Below are 24,389 nucleotides of genomic sequence, written 5' to 3'. Positions count from 1 at the left end.
ACACATACATACATGCACATACATATATGCACACACACGTACATACACACACACATATGTACATACATGCACACACACATATACACACACATACAAACATGCACGCACACACATACATGCACACACACATATACATACATACACATACATATAAACATACATACACACAGACATATATAAATACACACATACATGCACACACAGACGTACATACATGCATGCACACATATACATGCACACACATACATACACTCACATGCACACACATACATGCACACACTCATACATACATGAACACACACACACTCACACACATACATGCACACACACACACGTACACATGCACACATATACGCACACATACTCACATACATGCACACACACACATACATACATGCACACACACACATACATACATGCACACACATACATACATGCACACACACACATATATACATACACACACATATACATACATACACACACACATATATACATACATACACACAGACATATCTACATACATACACACATGCATACATGCACACACACATACATACATGCATGCACACACATACATGCACACACACACATACACACACACGCACACATACATACATGGACACACACACATACGTACATACATACACACACACATATACGCACACATACATTCACGCACACACATACATACATGCACACACACATACATACATGCACACACACACACATACATACACACGCATACGTACATAAATGCACACACATACAAACATGCACACACATACATACATGCACACACATACATACATGCACACACACATACACATATATACATACACACACGCATATACATTCATACCCACACACATATATACATACATACATACACACATATATACATACATACACAGACATATCTACATACATACACACACATGCATACATGCACACATACATACATGCATGCACACACATACATGCACACCCACATACATACATGCACACACACATACGTACATACATACATGCACACACACACATATACGCACACATACATTCACACACATACATACATGCACACACATACATACACACATACATACATGCACACACACACTCATACACATATATACATACACACACATACATACACACACACATATATACATACACACACATACAGACATATATACATACATACACACACATATACATGCACACACATACGTACATACATGCATGCACACACATACATGCACACACACATACATACATGCACACACACATACATACATACACACACATATCTACATACATACACGCATAGGTACATAAATGCACACACATACAAACATGCACACACATACACACGCACAAACATATATACATACACGCACACACACACACATATACATACATACACACATATATACATATGTACACACACCTACGTACATACATGCATGCACACACATACATGCACACACACATACACACACACATACATGCACACACACACATAAATACACACGCATACATACATAAATGCACACACATACAAACATGCACACACATACATACATGCACACACATACACATATATACATACACACACACATATACATACATACCCACACACATATATACATACATACACACATATATACATACATACACAGACATATCTACATACATACACACACATACATGCATGCACACACATACATGCACACACATATACACACACACACATACATACATGCACACACACATACGTACATACATACATGCACACACACATATACGCACACATACATTCACACACACATACATACACACATACATGCACACACACACTCATACACATATATACATACACACATACATACACACACACATATATACATACACACACACATACAGACATATATACATACATACACACACACATATACATGCACACACATACGTACATACATGCATGCACACACATACATGCACACACACATACACACATACATACACACATATCTACATACATACACGCATAGGTACATAAATGCACACATACAAACATGCACACACACATACACACGCACAAACATGCACGCACACACACACATACATATATGCACACACATACGTACATACATTCACAAACACATACGTCCATACATGCACACACACACATACATGCACACACACACACAAACATGCACACACACATACATGCACACACACACATACATACGTGCATACACACACATACATACATGCACACACAATATGCACACACACATACATGCACACACATATGTACATACATGCACACACATATGTACATACATGCACACACACATATATGCACACACATACATGCACACACACATATGTACATACATGCACACACACATATATGCACACACATACATGCACACACACATATGTACATACATGCACACACACACACATACATGCACACACACACATACAAACATCCACACACACATACATGCACACACACACACACACATACATACATGCACACACACACATACATACATACACAGACACACACATAAAAACAAACACGCAATAAAAGTGCAAAAAGACAAAACTAATGCTCCCAAGTCCACGTAGTTCAGAGCTTATTTGAGGTTGTCGTGTTTAATAGCTGATGGCTGTAGGGAAGAAGCTGTTCCTGAACCTGGACGTTACAGTTTTCAGGCTCCTGTACCTTCTTCCCGATGGTAGGGGTGAGATGAGTGTGTGGCCAGGATGGTGTGGGTCTCTGATGATGCTGGCTGTCTTTTTGAGGCAGCGACTCCGATAAATCCCTTTGATGGTGGGGAGGTCAGAGCCGGTGATGGACTGGGCAGTGTTGACAACTTTTTAGTCCTTACCGCTCCTGGATGTTCAAGTTACCGAACCAGGCCATGATGCACCGTGCACTCCTGATGCAGATTCCTGACCCGAAGCCACCGCCATCCTCTGTCTCCACAGATGCTGCTCGACCCGCTGAGTTCTTCCAGCAGTTTGTTTCATGCTTCAACCCTCCCTTTCCAAAGCCTGTTACCCAACTTACCCAAAGCCTTGATGCAGCAACAAAGGCGAGTGGAATTTCATCAATACTATTATTAATTTATTATTATTATTATTATTAATTAATTGCCTTTAACAACCAGAAGACAGAGGTTCGAGGTGAGGGGGGAAAGATTTAGGGGGATAGGAATCTGAAGGGTAACGTTTCCATACAAAGAGTGGTGGGTGGTGTATGGAACAAGCTGCCAGTGGGGGTACTGTAGTTACGTTAGGGACTATCGCAATGTTTAAAAAACGTTTTGACAGGTACATGGATAGGATGGGTTTAGAGGGATATGGGCCAAACGCAGGCAGGTGGGACTAGCTGGGACATGTTGGTTTAAGGTGAGAGGGGAAAGATTTAAAAGGAATCTGAGGGGCGACTTTTTCACATAGGTGGGTGTTTGGAGCTAGCTGCTATAACAGCATTTAAAAGACACATAGACAGGTACATGGATAGGAAAGGTACAGAGGGATTTGGGCCACAAGCAGGCAGGTGGGTCTAGTGTAGATGGGCGATCAGTATAGGTGAGTTGGCCCGAAGATAGACACAAAATGCTGGAGTAACTCAGCGGGACAGGCAGCATCTCTGGAGAGAAGGAATGGGTGATGTTTCGGGTCGAGACCCTTCTTCAGATCCGAAACGTCACCCATTCCTTCTCTCCAGAGATGCTGCCTGTCCCGCTGAGTTGCTCCAGCATTTTGTGTCAATCTTCAGTTTAAAGCAGCCTTCCTACACATTGTGTAAGTTGGGCTGAAGGGCCTGTGTCTGCGGTATATGGCAAGGACTCTACGACACGGTACTTACACCAGCAACGACTCGTACATCTTCTTCCCAAACTTCTCCTTCACTGTGTTGGCCGTGTCCCTAGGGAGGAGCGGACAGGGTGAGTGGGGTGTGGGGCTGAGTAGGAGGGGGTGCAGGAGGAGGGAGGGGAGGGCAGGAGTAGGGGGCAGGAGGTGGGAGGGGAGGGGCAGGAGGACGGAGTGGGCAAGAGGAGACGGGGGGGGGGGGGCAAGAGGAGGGAGGGGAGGGCGGGGGAAGGGGTGGGGACAGGATGAGTGGACAGGGTGGTGGAGTTGACCAAGAGGGGTGGGGAGGGGGGAGGGTGATGGGGGGGGGGGGGGGGGGAGGGAGGGGGATGGGCACAGCCACTGAGACTGCCCAGACTGAGCTCACGATGGTTAATCACATGAACCCCAGCGTGTTGCCCAAGCTGCCTCGCGACATCACTGTGGGCTCCACCCCACACCCTCCTGCCCAGCCTCCCCCCCCCCCCAACCTCCACACACCCGCCCAGTATCCTGCCCTCAACCCTCCCACTGCCCAGTTCATCTGTAACCTGTAATCTGAGATTGAGGGGGATCTTATAGAAACCTATTCAATTCTTAAGGGGTTGGACCGGCTAGATGCAGGAAGATTGTTCCCGATGTTGGGGAAGTCCAGGACAAGGGGTCACAGCTTAAGGATAAGGTGGAAATCCTTTAGATGAGAAAAAAAAAATTCACACAGAGAGTGGTGAATCTCTGGAATTCTCTGCCACAGAAGGTAGTTGAGGCCAGTTCATTGGCTATATTTAAGAGGGAGTTAGATCAGGGATCAGGGGGTATGGAGAGAAGGCAGGTACAGGATACTGAGTTGGATGATCAGCCATGATCATATTGAATGACGGTGCAGGCTCGAAGGGCCGAATGGCCTACTCCTGCAGCTATTTTCTATGTTTCTAACCCCTGGCACCACGCCTCCATTCATTGTTCCCGTAAGGGCGGCACAGTGGCGCAGCTGGTAGTGCTGCTGCCTCACAGAGTTAGAGACCCGGGTTTGATTCTGACTTCAGGTGCTGTCTGTGTGAAGTTTGCATGTTCTCTGTGACTGTGCGGTTTGTAGGTTAATTGACCCTCTGTAATTTGCTCCTGGTGTGTCAGGAGTGGGATAACACACAACTGGTGTGAATGGGTGATTGATAGTCAGTGTGAACTCAGTGGGCTGAAGGACCTGTTTCCGTGCTCTCTCTAAACTGAACACCCTCAAGTTCATAGAGCTGCACAGCCGAGAGTGAGGCCCTTTGGCCCATCTTCTCATGCGCTGACCAAGCTGGCACACTGGGCTAGTTGGCATTTGGTCCACGGCCCTCTCTGCTCCTCCTCTCCTTTGCTCCCACTTCTCCATTTCTCACTCATTTCACACAACTACAACCCATCGATGTCCACAGTTTCTTTACATTTTGATCATTCCCAAATGTAAGTGCGTCACTATGGCGACCGTTCTATCGACTGTCGAGGCTGAGAGCTCCACAACTCTCTGGCGATACCTCTCCACCACTGCTCCCCTTCTCATCCCCCCTTGGCTCCTTAAAACCACCTTGAGGACCAATGCCACCTGTCCCCATCTCACCTTCAGTGGCTCAACATCGAGTTTGTTTAGTGACCTTTCTGCCAAGTGCCCTAAGTTAATGGTAGTTGTAGTTTGATGATGAAGAACTGGGGCAAGGCGGTGAGCAGAGCCGAGACCCGGGTTCAATCCTGACCTCGGGTGCTGTCTGTGCGGAGTTTGCATGTTCCCATTGTGTCCACACTGGTTTGCATGCAGGCTTAAGTAACTGAATGCTAATAAAGATTGGACTATACTGGTCGAATGTTATTGTCTGTAACTCGCTTTCACCTAACCCACAATTACAATGGCCTGTTTCCTTTATCATTGGTACTTGCATGCTCTACATCTCTCTACATCACCGTCTATATCTCACGTTTCCCTTTCCCCTCACTCTCCAGTCTGAAGAAGGGTCAAAATGTCACCTATTCCTTTTTTCCAGGGATGCTGTCTGACCTGTTGAATTATTTTGTGTCTATCTTTGGTTTAAACCAGCATCTGCAGTTCCTTCCTACACAAGTTGGACTAATCCCTTTTGTTCGACCTGAATGTCGATACCCTATGGAGGTGATAGGGTCAACATTATGGTGTCCCTGGGCACGATTGAGCGGTCAATCTTTGTGGTCCCACCTTGCCCAAATCACAGGTAGGCCCAACACAACAGTGGTATAGAGGAAGTCAAAGTTGCTAAAGAGGAAGTCCATTGTCCAGGGGTGAGGGTCAACTCTGCAGGTTTACATTGACGGGTTCATTGGGGAACAGCTCCATCCAAGACCGCAAGAAATGGCAGCGAATTGTCAGACATGTACAGATAAGGCAAATGATGAGGGTAATGATGCTTTAAGAGTGGGGTAATAGTTATTTGCATGGCTTGGCATAGTAGAAAGTTGCAACATGGCAAGCTCAGACACCTGCTTTGTATGAGATGATATATGTCCAACGTTCGGTGACATCCAAATTGCTGAACGTTCAAAGGATGAAAAGGGGGGATTAGTTCATGTCCATAAGTGATAAGAGCAGAATCAGCCCATTCGGCCCATTAAGTCTACTCCACCATTCAATCATGGCTGATCTATCACTACCTCCTATCCCCATTCTCCTGCCTTCTCCCCATAACCCCTGTAACTGTACTAATCAACAATCTATCTATCTTTGCCTTATAAATATCCACTGACTTGACCTCCGCAGCCTTCTGTGACAATGAATTCCACAGATTCACCACCCTCTGACTAAAGAAATTCCTCCTCAGCTCCTTCCTAAAGGAACGTGCAGTGCAGCGTAGGTTCACAAGATTGATCCCTGGGATGGCGGGACTGTCATATGAGGAAAGATTGAAAAGACTAGGCTTGTATTCACTGGAGTTTAGAAGGATGAGGGGAGAATCTTATAGAAACATATAAAATTATAAAAGGACTGGACAAACTAGATGCAGGAAAAATGTTCCCAATGTTGGGCGAGTCCAGAACCAGGGGCAACAGTCTTAGAATAAAGGGGAGGTCATTTAAGACTGAGGTGAGAAAAAACGTTTTCACCCAGAGAGTTGTGAATTTGTGGAATTCCCTGCCACAGAGGGCAGTGGAGGCCAAGTCACTGGATGGATTTAAGAGAGAGTTAGATAGAGCTCTAGGGGCTAGTGGAGTCAAGGGATATGGGGAGAAGGCAGGCACGGGTTATTGATTGGGGATGATCAGCCATGATCACAATGAATGGCGGTGTTGGCTCGAAGGGCCGAATGGCCTCCTCCTGCACCTATTTTCTATGTTTCTATGTAAAGAAATTCCTCCTCAGCTCCTTCCTAAAGGGACGTCCTTTAATTCTGAGGCTATGATCTCTAGTCCTAGACTCACCCACTATTGGAACCATCCACTCCACATCCACTCTATCCAAGCCTTTCACTATTTGCTAGGTTGCAATGAGGTCCCTCCTCATCCTTTTAAACTCCAGCGAGTACAGGCCCAGTGCCGTCAAACACTCATCATGTGTTAACTAGATAGCCAGAGACCTGATGTCAACTGGACAAGATTTTGGAGCTAGAGAGAGAGAAACGCTGGGCCCAGAAAATCAAACAAGCTCAGCAAAAATGGTGGCGTGATGGGCATCTGGTGAGAGCAGAGGTGAAGGTAACTCCATGGCTATGTGGTGAGGCCTTGAGAAGATAAGGTATCTGGGAACAGCCATTTTGCAAAGGGACTGTATGATGAGAATTAAATATGATCAGGCATCATAATTAAGACCTATGGTTCTTTATTAGGTCTGATGAAGGGTCACAACCCAAAAGGTCACCCATGTCTTCCATCCAGAGATGCTGCCTGTCCCGCTGAGTTACTCTAGCATTTTGTATCTACGGTTTAAACCAGCATCTGCAGTTCCTTCCTACATAGTTAAGAACTCTCTAGTCTGAGAAGGAACAAAGACGTGTTTTGTTTATTCCGTCCTTGGATGACTGAGAAACATAGAAAATAGGTGCAGGAGTAGGCCATTCGGCCCCTCGAGCCAGCACCGCCATTCAATATCATCATGGCTGATCATCCAGAATGAGTACGCCGTTCCCCTTGATTCCCCTGGCCCAAAGAGCTAAATCTACAGTAACTTTTTCTTGAAAACATCCAGTGAATTGGTCTCCACTGCCTTGTGTGGCTGAGAATTCCACAGATTCACAACTCTCTGAGTGAAAATGTTTTCCCTCATGGCCTACCGCTTATTCTTAAACTGTGACCCCTGGTTCTGGACACCCCTAATGACTTGAAATGATTGACTTCAGAGTCGTGAGAGGCTTGGGTTTTCAGAGTCGTGAGAAGCGTGGAAAATTGAAGGGAAAATTGTATAAAAGAAGGCCAGTCCGAGACGTTGACAGAGACAAGCTGGGAACAACCATCGTATGAAGGAGGGATTGGAGATTAAAGCTATCAACAGAGTGAATCTGGCCAATTCATTCATACGGGTAATATCCGAGTCCAAGTCATGAGTTTTGTGATTTAACGTAAGAAGTGATAAACTGGAATGGTAAAGCAAATGAGAAGTTATTAGAGGTTTGCATGCATGCTTAAGTAACTCGAGTGCAAATAAAGATGAACTTTATTCATCAAGCTGGTCAGGCCACATTTGGAGTGCTGTGACCATATTTGGGCCCCATATGTGAGGAAGGATGTGCTGGCTCTGGAATGGCTTTACAAGAATGATTGGGTAAGCATATGATGAGCATTTGACAGCACTGGGCCTCTTACTCACTGGAGTTTAGAAGGTTGAGGGGAGACCTCATTGAAACTTACAGAATAATGAAAGGCATAGATAGAGTGGATGTGGAAAGGATGTTTCCACTGGTGGGAGAGTCTAGGACCAGAGGTCATAGCCTCAGAATTAAAGGGCACTCTTTTAGAAAGGAGGTGAGGAGGAACTTCTTTAGTCAGTGGATAGTTAATCTGTGGAACTCATTGCCACAGAAGGCTGTGGAGGGCATTTCAGTGGATATTTTTAAGGCAGAGATAGACATGATTGAATGGCAGAGTAGGCTCGATAGGCCGAATGGCCTAATTCTACTCCTGTGAGCTTGTAACTTGGTTTTGAGTTTTTAGTTTGATATCAGTTACTGATAGAGGTAATGGGATCAACATTAGTTTCACACAGATCCAGAGAACACGGAACATAGGCCAGTACAGCACAGGAACAGGCCCTTCAGCCCACAATGTCCATGCCCAACATAATGCCATGATAAACGAATCTCCTTTGCCTGCACGTGATCCATATCAAAGGACAAAGAACAAAGGACATTTATTGTCACATACACCAATTGGTGGTCAAATTTGAGTTACCATGCAGCACACAAATAGAATAGAATTTAACATAAAAAACATTCCCCACAGCGGGATCAATGTTTCCCACAGTGAGGGAAGGCAACAAAGTCCAGTCCTCTTCCTCTGTTCATCCGTGGTTGGGGCCTATTGAGGCCTCCGCAGTCGCCGCAACAGACCCGATGTTTCAGGCCCTCGAACGAAAGAACACTCTCAGCGGCCCGGAGCCTCAGAATCGGCTGCTTCCTACCGGAGACCGCGGCTCCCGAAGTCCACAGGCCGAGCTGGGCGGAGATTCAACGCTGGCGACCTCGGCGAGAGATCCCAGGCTCCGCGATGTTAAAGTCAGCGCCGCCCGCGGCTGGAAGCTCCACAGACCACAGCTCCACGGTGTTAAAGTCGGCAGTCCCAGCACTCCGGAGCTCCAACCCGGCGATGGAATCCAGTGCTGCGCCACTGCTGAAGCTGAAGCTCTGGCCGGTCTCCGGCAGGAAAGGCCGCACCAATCCAGGTGGCAGGCCGCGAGGAGGGGGCGAAGATGCCACTCGGAGGAAGGACACATCGATTCCCCTCCCCCCACATAAAAAAGACTAAAGACCTCCAAAACAAACATTAAAACTTAAATATCCCTCCATTCAGTACATATCCATGTGTCTATCCAAAAGCCTCTTAAATGCCACCATCATATCTACCCCGGCAACACATTCCAGGCACCATCACTTTATGTGTAAAAAATCTTGCCCCGCACATCTCATAGAACATTGAACATAGAACAGTACTGCATAGGAATAAGGATGGTCCTGGATTGGGGAAAGAATATTTCTAACATCATAAGATATGTCCTGAAGGTTAGATCGCATGGGATCCAAGGAGAGATGGCTGAATGGATAGACAATTGGCTTCATGGAAGGAAGCAGAGGGTGATGGTGGAGACAGGACTAGTGATAGAGATACAAAATGCTGGAATAACCCAGCGGGACAGGCAGCATTTCTGGACAGAAGGAATGGGTGATGTTTCTGGTCGAGACCCTTCGTCAGACTACAGGACTCTCTTCTGAGTGAGGAGGAGAACTTCTTCAAAGTAGATATCTGAAGGGTCTGGAGAAGGGTCTCGACCCGAAACGTCACCAGTTCCTTCCCTCCAGCGATGCTGTCTGTCCCGCTGAGTTACTCCAGCTTTTGTGTCTATCTTCAGTTTAAACCAGCATCTGCAGTTCCTTCCCTCGGCCTGTGACTAGTGGTGTACCTCAGGGTTCGGTCCTGGGCCCGTTACTGTTTGTCATCTACATCAATGATTTGGATGAGAACATACAGGGCAAGATTAGCAAGATTGCAGATGATACAAAAGTGGGTGGTTTTGGTGATAGTGAAGATGGTTGCTTTCATAGCAAAAGGATTTGAGTATAGGAGCAGGGAGGTTCTACTGCAGTTGTGAGACCACACCTGGAGTATTGCGTACAGTTTTGGTCTCCTAATCTGAGGAAAGACATTCTTGCCATAGAGGGAGTACAGAGAAGGTTCACCAGACTGATTCCTGGGATGTCAGGACTTTCATATGAAGAAAGACTGGATAGACTCGGCTTGTACTCGCTAGAATTTAGAAGATTGAGGGGGGATCTTATAGAAACGTACAAAATTCTTAAGGGGTTGGACAGGCTAGATGCAGGAAGATTGTTCCCGATGTTGGTGAGTGTGGTGAATCTCTGGAATTCTCTGGAATTCTCTGCCACAGAAGGTAGTTGAGGCCAGTTATAATTGGCTATATTTAAGAGGGAGTTAGATTTGGCCCTTGTGGCTAAAGGAATCAGGGGGTATGGAGAGAAGGCAGGTACAGGATACTGATTTGGATGATCAGCCATGATCATATTGAATGGCGGTGCAGGCTCGAATGGCCGAATGGCCTACTCCTGCACCTATTTTCTATGTTTCAATGTTGTAAAAAATTGCAGCAGGATCTTGATCAATTGGCATTTTGGGAAGTGTAACATGGGCAGGACCCACACCGTGAATGGTAGGGTCTGGGGAGTGTTGTAGAGCAGAAGGATCTCGCGTGCTGGTACATACATGGTTCCTTGAAGATGGAGTCGCAGGTAGATTGAGTAGTTAAAAAATGCTTTGGCTCATTAGCCTTCATCAGTCAGAGTATTGAGTATAGAAGTTGGGAGGTCATGTTGCAGTTGTTTAAGATGTTGGTGAGACAGCATTTGGAGTGTTATGTTCAGTTCTGGACACCATGTTGTAGGAAGATCTTGTCAAATTGGAAAGGGTACAGAGAAGATTTACGAGGATGTTGCCAGGACTTGAGGGTCTGAGCTATAGGGAGAGGTTGAGTCGGCTGGGGCTCTAATCCTTGGAGCGCAGGAGGGTGAGGGATGATCTGTAGAGGTGTATACATTCATGAGAGGAATAGATAAGGTAGATGCACAGAGTCTCTTGCCCAGAGTAAGGGAATTGAGGACCCGTGGATATAGTATGTTTAAGGAGAAGGGGAAAAGATTTAATGGGAATCTGAGGGGTAAGAAAGAATTGAATTGAATAAATATTATTAACCAAGTATGTATACATACAAGGAATTTGCCTTGGTGCTTTGATGTAACAACATGATGTACAGTAGAATTAAAAATAAAACATTATAATTTAAACATGTGAAGAATTAAATAAAATACCAGGGCAAAAGAAGGCTACAGGCTTTTGGCTGTTGAGTAGAGCTGCTGCTCGTGGGAAAAAAAGCTGTTTTTATGTCTGGCTGTAGCGGCTTTGGCAGCTATGGCCTGTGTGTGGAACAAGCGTGGTGGGTGTATGGAACAAGCTGCCACAGGAGGCTGTTGGGGCAGGGATTATTCCAACATTTAAGAAGTTGTTAGACAGGTACATGGATAGGACCGGGATATGGATCAAATGCTGGCAGGTGGGACCCATGTAGCTGGGCCAGTGGCCAATGTGGGCACGTTGGGCCAAAGGGCGTGTTTCCACATTGCATGATTCTATAACCTGGCAAAAGTAGGCTTCAGTAGCCAAAGGGCATCGCTTTAAAGTGAGAGGAGCAAAGCTTAAAGGAGATGTGCGAGGCAGGTTCTGTGCACAGAGGGTGGTGGGTGCCTGGAACCTGCTGCAAGGGTGGCGGTAGAGGCAGTTATGATCATCGTGTTTAAGATGCTTTTAGATAGGCATATCGATATGCAGAAAATAGAGGATATTGATCAAAGAAGGACCATGAGCAGGCAGATAAGATGAGTTTAATTTGGCATCATGTTCAGCAGGGATATTGTGGGCCGAAGGGCCTGTTCCAGTGCTGCAATTACGGTGCTCTCTTGCTAATCCCAGTGGCCTGGGACTGATCCAATCAGGCCTTAGGTCTCTCCAGCATAATGTTCTTCAAATGACTACATGCCCTAGAATATCAATTTAATTTAACTAATTCAATTGATTTTTTTCAAAGACGTTACAGAAGGTATTGAAGAGGGTCATAAGGTCATGACATAAGGGATAGTAGTAGAATGAGGCCAATCAGCCCATCAAGTCTACGCCATTCAATCATGGCTTATCTATCTCTCCCTCCTAGCCCCATTCTCCTGCCTGCTCCTCATAACCTCTGACACCTGTACTCATCAGGAATCTATTATCTCTGCCTTAAAAATATCCGCTGATGACCTCCACAGCCTTCTGTGGGAAAGAATTCCAGATTCCCCACCCTGCATGTTGTCTACGTGGATTTAAGTCAGGAATTTGACAAAGTATCATGTGGGAGACTGGTTCAACAGGTGAGAGTGAGTTGGTAAATCTCCATGGATTGTCACCTTGTCGTGGTGGAGAAGCTTGTGTGGACCTGAGATCCTGAGAGCGATGCTGTCTGGAGCTATGCTCCTGGTAGGGCCACCCATGGCGGTAAGGTCGAGAGGGAGGTCCCTGACAAAGAGCAATCCAACCAAGACCTCAACGCTGGAACATGCGGAGGATGATGGCTGACCTTAGTGGAGCGTCACAACGGCTGGGAAGGCGGATGAAGGCTGCAGCAGGAAAGGGTCTCCGGTCGTCTTGGACTCCATGCCACTGGATCCTGACCCAGATCTGTCAAGAACCATGTGGTGGCTGTCTGTGCACCAGTCTCCCCACGTTAAACAAAGTCACGCACAAGCGGCCTCCCAAAAGAGGAACCGTCGATGATGATGTTTGCAGAATTGGCTTGGTGGTAAGGAAGTGAGGGCTGATGGTGCATGGTTCATTGTGGTTAACAGCTGGTGGACCCCCAGCAAAGATGGGCAAAGGGACCCTTCCTCATTGTTATGTACATGAATGATATGAATGCAGGAGGGATGATGGCCACATAGTTGCTGTTGCTGACATTTTATCAGGAAGCATCACAGCTTGGTTTGGGAACAGCTCCATCCAAGACCGCAAGAAATTGCAGCGAATTGTGGACGCAGCCCAGACCATCACACAAACCAACCTCCCTTCTATTGATTCCATCTACACCTCACGCTGCCTCGGCAAGGCCAGCAACATAATCAAAGACGGGTCGCACCCTGGCCACTCTTTCTTCTCCCCTCTCACACAGGTATTGAAGATAGACACAAAATGCTGGAGTCACTCAACGGGACAGGAAGCATCTCTGGAGAGAAGGAATGGGTGACGTTTCAGGTCAAGACCCTTCTTCAGACTGATTAGGGATAAGGGAAGTGAGAGATATAGACGATGATGTGGAGAGAAAAGGACAATGAATGAAACATATGCAAAAAAGTAACAATGATGAAGGAAACAGGCCATTGTTAGCTGTTTGTTGGGCGAAAACGGGAAGCTGGTGCGACTTGGGTGGGGGAGGGATAGAGAGAGGAAATGCAGGGGCTACCTAAAATTAGGGAAATCAATATTCATACCACTGGGCTGTAAGCTGCCCTAGTGAAATATGAGATGCTGTTCCTCCAATTCGAGTTTAGCCTCACTCTGACACCGGGATATCAGGTAGGTTCAGGAGGACAGAGCGAAGGTGTTCAGGAAACGATCGCCCAGTCTACGTTTGGTCTCACCAATGTATAAGAGTCCACATCTTGTACAATGGATACAGTAGATGAGGTTGGAGGAGGAGCAAGTGAACCTCTGCCTAACCTGAAAGGACTCTGGGGGCCTGGACATAGTCGAGGGAGGAGGAATAGGGATAGGTGTTGCATCTTCTGCGTTTGCAGGGGCAGTTACCTGGGGAGGGGGTGGTTTGGGTGGGAAGGCAAGAGTTAACCAGGGAGTTGCAGAGGAAACGGTCTCTGCAGAAGGCGGAAAGGGGTGGAGATGGGGAGATTTAGCTAGTGGTGGGATCCTGTTGGAGGTGGCGGAAATGTCGGAGAATTACTGGATGTGTTGTATGCGAGGGCTCGTGGGGTGGAAGGTAAGGACTAGGGCGACTCTGTCTCTGTTACGACTAGGGGGAGGGGATCAAGGGCAGAGCTGTGGGGTACCGTGGAGACACGTGTGAGGGCCTGTTCAACAGGGATTGTTCAAAGAGGCAGGCATAGCTGGGGCCCATGCGGGTGCCCATAGCTACGCCTTGGACTTGGAGGATGGAAAAGTTGTTAAGGGTGAGGACTAGCTCCGCTAGGTGGAGTAGAGTGTTAGAGGGAAATTGGATGGTTCTGCAGTTGAGGAAGAAACGGAGAGCTTTATGAGAATGCATGCTATGAGAATGCAGGGTTATTTGGACAGGTTGGGGGAGTGGGCAGATGCATGGCAGATGCAGTTTAATGTAGATAAATGTGAAGTTATCCACTTTGGTAGCAAAAACAGGAAAGCAGATTACTATATGGTTAAATGGTGTCAAGTTGGGAAAAGGGGAAGTACAATGGGATCTCGAGATCCTTGTTCATCAGTCAATGAAAGTAAGCATGCAGGTATAGCAGGCAGTGAAGAAAGCGAATGGCATGTTGGCCTTTATAACAACAGGAGTTGAGTATAGGAGCAAAGAGATCCTTCTGCAGTTATATAGGGCCCTAGTGAGACCACACCTGGAGTATTGTGTGCAGTTTTGGTCCCCTACTTTGAGGAAGGACATTCTTGCTATTGAGGGAGTGCAGCGTAGGTTTACAAGGTTAATTCCCGGATGGCGGGACTGTCATATGCTGAGAGAATGGAGCGGCTGGGCTTGTATACTCTGGAGTTTAGAAGGATGAGCAGGAATCTTATTGAAACATATAAGATGATTAAGGGTTTGGACATGCTAAAGGCAGGAAACATGTTCCCGATGTTGGGGGAGTCTAGAACCAGGGGCCACACACAGTTTAAGAATAAGGGATAAGCCATTTAGAACAGAGACGATGAAACACTTTTTCTCACAGAGAGTTGTGAGTCTGTGGAATTTTCTGCCTCAGAGGGCGGTGGAGGCCGGCTCTCTGGATACTTTCAAGTGAGAGCTAGATAGGGCTCTTAAATTAAGCGGAGTCAGGGGATATGGGGAGAAGGCAGGAACGGGGGTACTGATTGAGGATGATCAGCCATGATCACATTGAATGGCGGTGCTGGCTCGAAGGCAATGGCAATGCATTGAATGGCAATGGCCTACTCCTGCACCTATTGTCTATTAAGGCCTTCCTGGTGGGGGATGGAGGTGTAGAGTGACCGAACGTCCATAGTAAAGATGAGGGAGTGGGGGCTCGGACAACAGAAGTCATTAAATAGACAAAGGGCATATGAGGTATCTTGGACATAGGTCTGAAGAGATTGGACCTGGGGGGATAGTATGGAGTCGAAGTACGTAGAAATCATTTCAGTGGGACAGAAGCAGGCAGAAACAATGGGTCTGCCAGGGCAGTTGTGGTTTTGGATTTTGGGTAGAAGGTAAAAACGGGCTGTGCAGGGCTGGGAAACGATAAGGTTGAAGGCTGTGGCAGACAGCCAGAAGTGATGAAATCAGAAATGGTGTGTGAGATTAAAGCCTGGGGCTTATCTGTGGGATGATGGTCCATGGATAAGTAGGAGGAGGTTTCTGAGAGTTGTCACCTAGCCTTAGCCCAGTAGAAGTCAGCTCACCAAACTACCACGGCACCTTGTTTTCAAAAGGGAACTGCAGATGCTGGAATATCGAAGGTACACAAAATTGCTGGGGAAACTCAGCGGGTGCAGCAGCATCTATGGAGCGAAGGAAATAGGCGACGTTTCGGGCCGAAACCCTTCTTCAGACCACGGCACCTTCCCTTGTCTGTGGGAATCCACACACTTCTGTATAGAAGTGTGAAAACACACACCTCCAGATTCAGGGACAGTTTCTTCCCAGCTGTTATCAGGCATCTGAATCATCCTACCACAACTAGAGAGCAGTCCTGAACTATTATCTACCTCATTGATGACTCTCAGACTATCTTTGTCTGGCTTTACCTTGCGCTAAACGTTATTCCCTTTTCATGTATCTGTACACTGTAAATGGCTGGATTGTAATCATGTATTGTCTTTCTGCTGGCTGGTTTGCACGCAACAAAAGCTATTCACTGTACCTCGATACATGTGACAATAAACTAAACTAGACGGTGAGGAGGACAGTCTGAGTAAACGGGAAGACGTTGATTAGTTGGGTACATGGGCAGAACACCAGCAGACAGACTGGTTCGAGTGAGGTCAAGCCTGTTGTGAGGATGAACACAATTGAGTATTGCAGGTAAAGAAGGCGTCTGGTAGGCTTGCTTTCCTAGGTCAGGGCACTGAGAATAAGAGTCAGGAAGTCACAGGACTTTTGTCAGGCTGTGTTTGGAGTATTGTGTGTAGTTCTGGTCACCCCATCACTGGGCTGATGTGGAAGCTTTGGACAGAGTGCAGAGGAGGTTTACCAGAATGCTGCCTGCAGTAGAAGGCATTGGCTATACGGAGAGATTGTTCTCTGGAATGTCAGAGGCTGAGGGGGGCCTGGTGGAGGTGTATACAATTATGAGAGGCTGAGATAAGGTAGACAGTCAGAACCTTTTTCCCAGGGTGGAAATGTCAAAGATTAAAGGGCAAAACTTGAAGGTGAGAGGGGTAACATTTAAAGGTGGTGTGCGGGGCAAATTGTTTTGTTTTACACTGAGTGGTGGGGGCCAGGAAGGCATGGCCAGGGGTGGCGGTGGAGGCAGATACGATAGTGGTGTTTAAGAAGCTTTTGATAGTCACATGGATGTACATGGTATGGAGTGATAGTGGAATCATTTATCTCGGCATCATGTTCGGCACAGACAATGTGGGCCGAAAAGGGCCAGTTCTCCCCAGTTCCCCCTCTCTACCCCCCTCTCACTGCCCCCCCTCACTCACTGCTCCCCCTCACTGACTACCGCCCCTCACTGCCCCCTCTAACGGCCCGCCCCCACACTTCCCCCACCCACCGCCCACACACCCCCTCCCCTGTCGCCAATGTCCACCCCTTCCTCCTCCCCCTACCCCACTCCCCAATTGCCCCAGGGTCTCCCCCTCCCCTTACTCCATCCCCTCCCACCATCTCAGGAACTATCTCCACTCCCCCTTCAAAAGCACTCTGCGCTTTGCTCCGGTTCCCGGCACCTGCGGTTCCTTGCTCCCGAGGCCATTCAGCCTGAGCCTCTGGTGCTGGCACTCACCACAGCTGCTTGCGTACGGCCTGGCCCTTCAGGGACTCCACATTGAAGTTGTTGGTGCGGGCAGGCATGATGAAGAAAGCAATGACCGTCACAGCACTTTGGTGAGTCTGGAACACCAAGGACATGGCAATGAATCACAGAGTCACAGTGATACAGCGTGCTACAGAGTCAGGGCTCTCGCTTAACTTTTTTTCTCTGTTGCCAGCCGGGCAACCTTGGCAGCTTTTTAGGTTGCCAAATGACAGTTTAGGTGGTCATTTAAGACGGCTTTCATGACGCATGCGATAATGTGCTCGGATCAAGTGCGTAGTTACCAGTCGGAATTATGCTCAATGAAGCACTCGCATATTATTTCTGCTTCAAATAAAGTCACAAACTAACATATTCACCAATCAAGACATGATAGATACCACAATGACATGCAGCAAAATTATAATACGGTATCTCAACTCTTTTTACACATTGCAATTAATGCAATTTTTATTATTTCTTTCCACTTCCAAACTAAAATGTGGTTGGATTATTCAGCGTATGATCAACCTGTGTCAATAAATCCTGGACCATGGTAACATATATGCTTAACCATGTACACTATAGATTGATGCAAGCGTGTTTTCTGTGAAGGACCGAAAATTATCATGACACGGCCATAGCATGGGTCGTTATTGCTATTGGTACAGAAACACTCTGGCTTCCCACAGAATTTATCCACAACAAAATATACAGGTTGCAAGGAATTTTCTAAAGGCATTTTATGATAATAGCTGTTAAAGCTGACTATACCCATCTGACAGGTTAAACATTACACTAACTAACAAGAGACGGCCAAGGACATAAATGCAGCAAATGTTTGGTAATATATTTAAACGTGTCAAGACGCCACATTACCGGACATTCAGATTAGATGTATGTGGGAATGAAGATAACCAGTTTGTAAGCAACATTTTAAAAAAAAATTGTTGATAAACGCTGTTTCCATCATTCCCACTTGAGAATTAACATTAAAATTTCAACTGAAATATCTCCTGACCAAATTTGTGATGTATATGACTGACTGTAGAAGTAAAACCTGGATAAATCCAACGTATAGTTGTAAACGTTGCTCATTAAATAACTACAGTACTGATACTCCATATTAAAAGCATTGATTTGCCATTAAAATGAATTCTGTAATAACGTGTCAGTGACAATCGAACACTGCGGTTTTAGTATTTCACGTGTTCACAATTTAATTAATCCAATTGGATTAAAACAAATAATAACATTGGGAATTAAAACATATTTGATTGCATTCCGTTATCAAACAGTCAATGTTAGCTGAAGACATTTCCAGCACAATAGGGTCGGGAGTGGGGGGGTGTATGAATCAGTGCAGGATGGATAGATGGTGGGGGGGCGGGGGGCTTGAGAAAGCAATCGGTGCGGATTGGATGGATTGAGGCAGGGGAATTAGTGCGTTTGGTTGGAGTAAGTAATATTGTGAGGGGAGAGCACGGGGGATGACAGTGGGGTTGAATGGGGGGGGTCTGTGCAGGATGGATGTGGGGAGCAGTGCAGGATGAAGGGGTGGAGCAGTGCAGGATGGATGGGAAGGGGGGTCAGTACAGGATGAATTGGGGGACCAGTGTAGGATTGATGGGGAGTGGCAGGAGAATAGTAAGATTAAACGAGAACTTACCAGTTTGAAGTTTGATCTGTATTTTATGAGGAGGAACGTTGAGGGAATACGTGAAGAACCCTGCTTACGACGCATGCGTGTCATTCTTCAAAGCAGCGGTGTGAGGTCACAGATATCCTATAATGACCTAACATAGTAAGATTATGAAAGAGATACCAGTTTATGATATGATCATAGGAGGGTGGGAGCGGAGGGCACGTATTCCCTCAACGTTCCTCCTCATAAAATACAGATCAAACTTCAAACTGGTAAATTCTCGTTTAATCTTACTATTTTACTTCGGAGTCACGTGAGTGACTACGTGAAGATTTTAAAGCTCTGTGACCTCATGCCGTGGAACGAGTCCATGCTTCACGTCTGCCTTGATTATTGGGAGAAGTATTGTTAACAATTTTTAAAACACCTCCATACAAAACTGTATGATGTTACGAAAAATAAATTTATTAAATTGAAATCATAGCCCATTGGTTTTTTGGGCAAATTATATTATTGAACGTAAGAGTCTTTCTGAAAACGATGATAGATCCAAAACTGGTTTGTTATAAACCTCTGAAATGTCTTCTCAGATGACCATCCTGCCATCCTGAGGATTTGGTCTGCTGGCACCTCCAGATTTTTTGCTGCGGATGTTGCTGCAGCCCTGGTGGAGTGAGATTTAAAAACATTAGTGTCTATCCCCGCCATCTTTAAAACATTTTTCAGCCACCTTGAGATAGTCTGGGTCGTCACCCTTTTGTGTGGTTTCTTGTATGAAATCAGCAGAGCCATTTCCTGCCCTCGAATAATTTTTGTGTATTCCATGTATAGTAGGATATGTGTGACTATACACAGGCGTTCGTCATTCGGGTACGCCATAAATTCTATTACTTGCCCCGATGACCCCGGTCTATTTTGTTTTATGAGATCATTAATGACAAACACCAGTTTTTCAGGGCAGATCATCAAGCAGTCCAGCCTTAGTTTGTGTAATGACTGGACTCGTTGTGCAGTAACCAACGCCATCAGCATAACCATCTTCATAGTGAGTTTTTCAAGTGATAATGCTGTAGTAGGCGACCAGCTTCTCAGCATGGTCAAAACGACACCCACATTCCAGATTCGGGAGTACCTGGTTTTAGGGGGTTTCGCATTAAATATGGCCCTCATGAGTTTAGTTACCAGGGGGTGCGTTCCCACTGAGTGCCGCTCCGTTCCTAGCGATAAATAATTGGAAAGAGCATTTCTGGCACTATTGATGGTACTGTAGCCTAATCCTTCATCACAATGCAGGCTTGTCAAAAATTCCAATACAGCCGGAATGTCCTTGGCTCTTTGATCAAGGTTGTTATCAAAGCAGTACTTCCCCCATTTTTGATGTGTCCTAAGTACTGCTTTTTTGTAGACAGTCTTTGAGCTGATATGATCATATTCATAGTTCTGTCTGACAGTCCCATGCCAAGTAGTGGGTCTTTCAGACTCTACAAATCAACAAATTCATACTATTATGGCATGGGTGACTACCCTGTGTTACTGGATGAATTAGTAAATTAGGGCTATGCCTCATAATGGTACATGGTTCTAATACCATTCCCTGTATAACCGAGAACCATGGTTGAGTAGGCCAATCGGGTACTATGAGAATCCCAGATGCCGAATCTTAATGAATTTTCCTTAGTACCCGATTGATGAGGCAGAAAGGAGGAAATGCATAAAACCCATTTCCCCCAATGCAGAGAGAATGCATCTGTTGCTTCTGCCCCATGGTCTGGTTCCCATGACACATACCTTGGTAGTTGGTGATTCAACCTGGACGAAAAAAGATCAATATCTGGTGTACCATATTTTGCTGTAATTTCAGCAAATACCTTTTTATTCAACATCCATTCCGTGTTTTCCTTAAATTTACGTGACCTGGTGTCTGCCACTGAATTTAGTTTCCCTGGTAGGTATGTAGCCGATATCCAAATATATCTTTGGATACACCATAGCCAAATTGAATTTGCCAATTCATCACAAGATGTCGATATATTTCCACCCATATAATTTATATATGCCACCACAGTGGTATTATCAATTTGTAACCGAGCATGCTGGTGCTCAATGCCTGAGCAATATGACTTAAGGCCATAAAAAGCCCCTATCTCTAGGTAATTTATACCACGTGTGTTAAGTAAAACTGCCTCCTGTGTCTTCCATCTCCCTCCACAGCTAGAAACGGAATTAGTGGCTCCCCAACCAATCCGTAAGTTTTGCCAACAATGAAAATGTCGTCTAGATATGCCATATCCTATGGTTATGTTGACCCCATCCAGTTAAATTTCAAATACCGTCTGTGTTCACCTCTAATGGGTACTGTATAGTAAGCATCTTTTAAGTGAATGCTTGCCATATAGCACCCTGTTGACACTAATTCTTAGCAGTGATAAAGGTATCCATCTTAAATGAACATATTGAACAAATGTGTTTAGGGTTGACAGATCAATGATAACCGGCAACCCCCATCTTTTTTATTTTTAATAAATATGTTAGGTACAAATTCTAATGGCTCATGTATTGTAGGCTCAACTACGCCTATTGTATGCAATCTTTTCAGCTCGATGTGAGCTATAGATTGTTCGGCTTCCGTGAGTACGAAGTGCCTTCTGGTGTATGTTGCACTGGAAGGTTATTTTAATGAATACATTCTATCAGATAACCCTGAATACTGTTTAGAATATATGAGTCTCTTGTGATCTTATTCCATTCTTTCGTATAATATTGCAGCCTCCCTCCAACTCTCGTGCTCCCCTTTATTATAAGAGAACCAGACCCACCTACCTCCATGGTTACTGGTGGTTGTTGAATTATTTCCTTGGTTTCTTTGTAAAGGGGGGCTCTGTTTTTAGAGGTTGTGTTGGAGGTTGATGCTCCCGCATCTTCCAGGGTGGTCGTCCCTGGCCATACGCTAAAAAAGGCTGCTGCGGGTTGTATCTGGGTTTAGCACTGCCACCGCTAAACGCCCCTCTTCTAGGTGGTCCATATGGTTGGTATTTTTGCCCAAAGTAAGACTTTGCACTAGTCTTAATGAGCCCCAATGTATTTGATTCCTCATCAAGCTCTTTAACCTGTTTAAATAAATCTTTTCCAAACAATAGGGTTGGAGGTTTGAGGGCTCTCTGTTTGCAAATCACCGTGAACTTCGGGTCTAATGCTGGCTGAATAGCACTCTTCCTCATGCTATTCAGCTCAAATTGGACATTACAGAACAAAGCTAAAGCGTCCTGGTGATCCTTTGTTAATTCTGTTTTCTCCAGGGTGCGGGCAAAGGCTGTGATCCCCACTGTAAGCTCTTTTAAGGCTTTCTGGATTTTCAAGTCGTGTGTTCGGGTGGCCTTCCCCATATGCTTCCATATACATTGGTTCATGCTGGGTACTTGTAGAGAATTACAATTCCCTGGGGGCAGATGTCTAGCCAGAGTCTCTGTAAAGGTTTGTGTTTGTAACTGATGGTCAGACATATAATTTATACTGGCTGCCATCCTAGAATCCAAATCTGCCCCAGTTTGATTTGGTTGAAAAAACTCGGCCACCATATCAAGCAGTTTTCCTTTCTCCCCTCCTTCAGGGTTATGGCCCTGCCCACTCTCCTCCGAGGAGTAAGAGATATCTTGCGGCCCCACACGGGGTACCGCTGTGGGACTTACCTCTTGCCCACTGTGGCTAGCCTCCATATTTCTGGGACTGCCACCATGGAGGAGCTCCTGTAGCAACTGCACCAAACGGTCTTTGTGCTCACTGGCACTAGACGTTCTCGGCTGCACCCATTCCTGCAGCCGGTCCGCAGTCTGCTGCTCTCTCCCATATGCCCGCTCTTCCCGTCCCCGGTACTCACGGGCACTGGTTTGCGGACTGTCCTCGTCCCGCAGCCGGCTGCACCGGCCCTTATGCGAACGTTTCCTGGCCGCTTCCGGCTGCTCCATGTAGGTCCACCGCTGTTCCCCTGGTAATCTCGGCACTGGCCGCTAGCGACTGCTCCAAGCCAGACTCGCTTGAGACTGGCATATGGGACGTCTTTTGCTTCGCTTCCCGCCCGGCCGAGAAGTGAATTTTGCCGGTGCGGGAGCGAAGTCGGGCACAGCTGTTTCCTCTCCGGAAGTTTCGCGTGCCGTTGCTGCTGCTGCCGGCTGCCCGCACTCCGCGGTTCTCCCCCGCCAGTTTTCTGCAGCCATCATGGATCCGGTCCATGTCTCCACCTAAAAGGTAAGTGGAAGGAACGCAGAGTCTCTTACCTGCTGCTCCCGACTTTTAAATTCTCCACTAGGGGAACGTTGTTCCCCCTGCTGTGACTCGTTGCAATGCGTGTAGCGATATGGCACGCATGCGTCGTAAGCGGGGTTCTTCACGTAGTCATTCACGTGACTCCGAAGTAAAATCAATGCGAGGTGGATAGGGAGATCAGTGCAGGATGAATAGATGGGGGGGTGGGGGGGGGGAGGAGGAGGAGGAGGGAGTGGGGAGCACACAGGATGTCAGTGAGGACTGAATAGAGGCAGGAATGGGGATCAGTGCGGGATGGAGAGGAGGGATTTCAGGATAAGGGATAAGGGGGGGGGGGGGGGGGCGTAGGAGAGAGAGAGGAAGGGGCAGAGGAGGTGGGAAGGAAGGCCAGCGCTCCTCGGACAACACCTGTCAGGCACGGAAATCGCAACCAAAATATGGAGGGGACAGGGGGGACACAATATCTTGGCGGCTGTGCGCGCAATCACACACACACACGCGCGCGCGAGGCTTCGGAGGCTTCTGTGAACGGTAATTTCAGCTCAACTCTGCCTGTCTCGCCTACAGCCCCGTCTCAATCCAGACAGGGCTGTTGGTTAACCTGGCGGTACAGGCAGAGTGAGCTGGGTTTAGCGTTGCTTCTCTGCGCTGGCTGTGGGCGCCGCCCCCGC

General features: G+C 46.5%; 1 protein-coding gene across 1 annotated transcript in view; it reads right to left on the bottom strand.

Moving 5' to 3' along the window:
* The window catches only part of LOC116966823 (glycogen [starch] synthase, muscle-like), a 185,169-nt gene that overhangs the window by 78,811 nt on the left and 81,969 nt on the right, over nucleotides 1-24,389 (bottom strand). The window contains exons 11-12 of the mRNA XM_033013163.1: nucleotides 17,805-17,911; nucleotides 3,893-3,952 (exon numbers count right to left, since the gene is read on the bottom strand). Of these exons, the coding sequence (XP_032869054.1) occupies nucleotides 3,893-3,952; nucleotides 17,805-17,911 (167 nt within the window). The remainder of the gene's footprint in view (nucleotides 1-3,892; nucleotides 3,953-17,804; nucleotides 17,912-24,389) is intronic.

The sequence above is a fragment of the Amblyraja radiata genome, chromosome 38, assembly GCF_010909765.2.
Source record: "Amblyraja radiata isolate CabotCenter1 chromosome 38, sAmbRad1.1.pri, whole genome shotgun sequence".
NCBI classification, from domain to species: domain Eukaryota; kingdom Metazoa; phylum Chordata; class Chondrichthyes; order Rajiformes; family Rajidae; genus Amblyraja; species Amblyraja radiata.
Note: the sequence above shows the minus strand (reverse complement) of the source record. Positions and strands in the feature narration are given on the sequence as shown.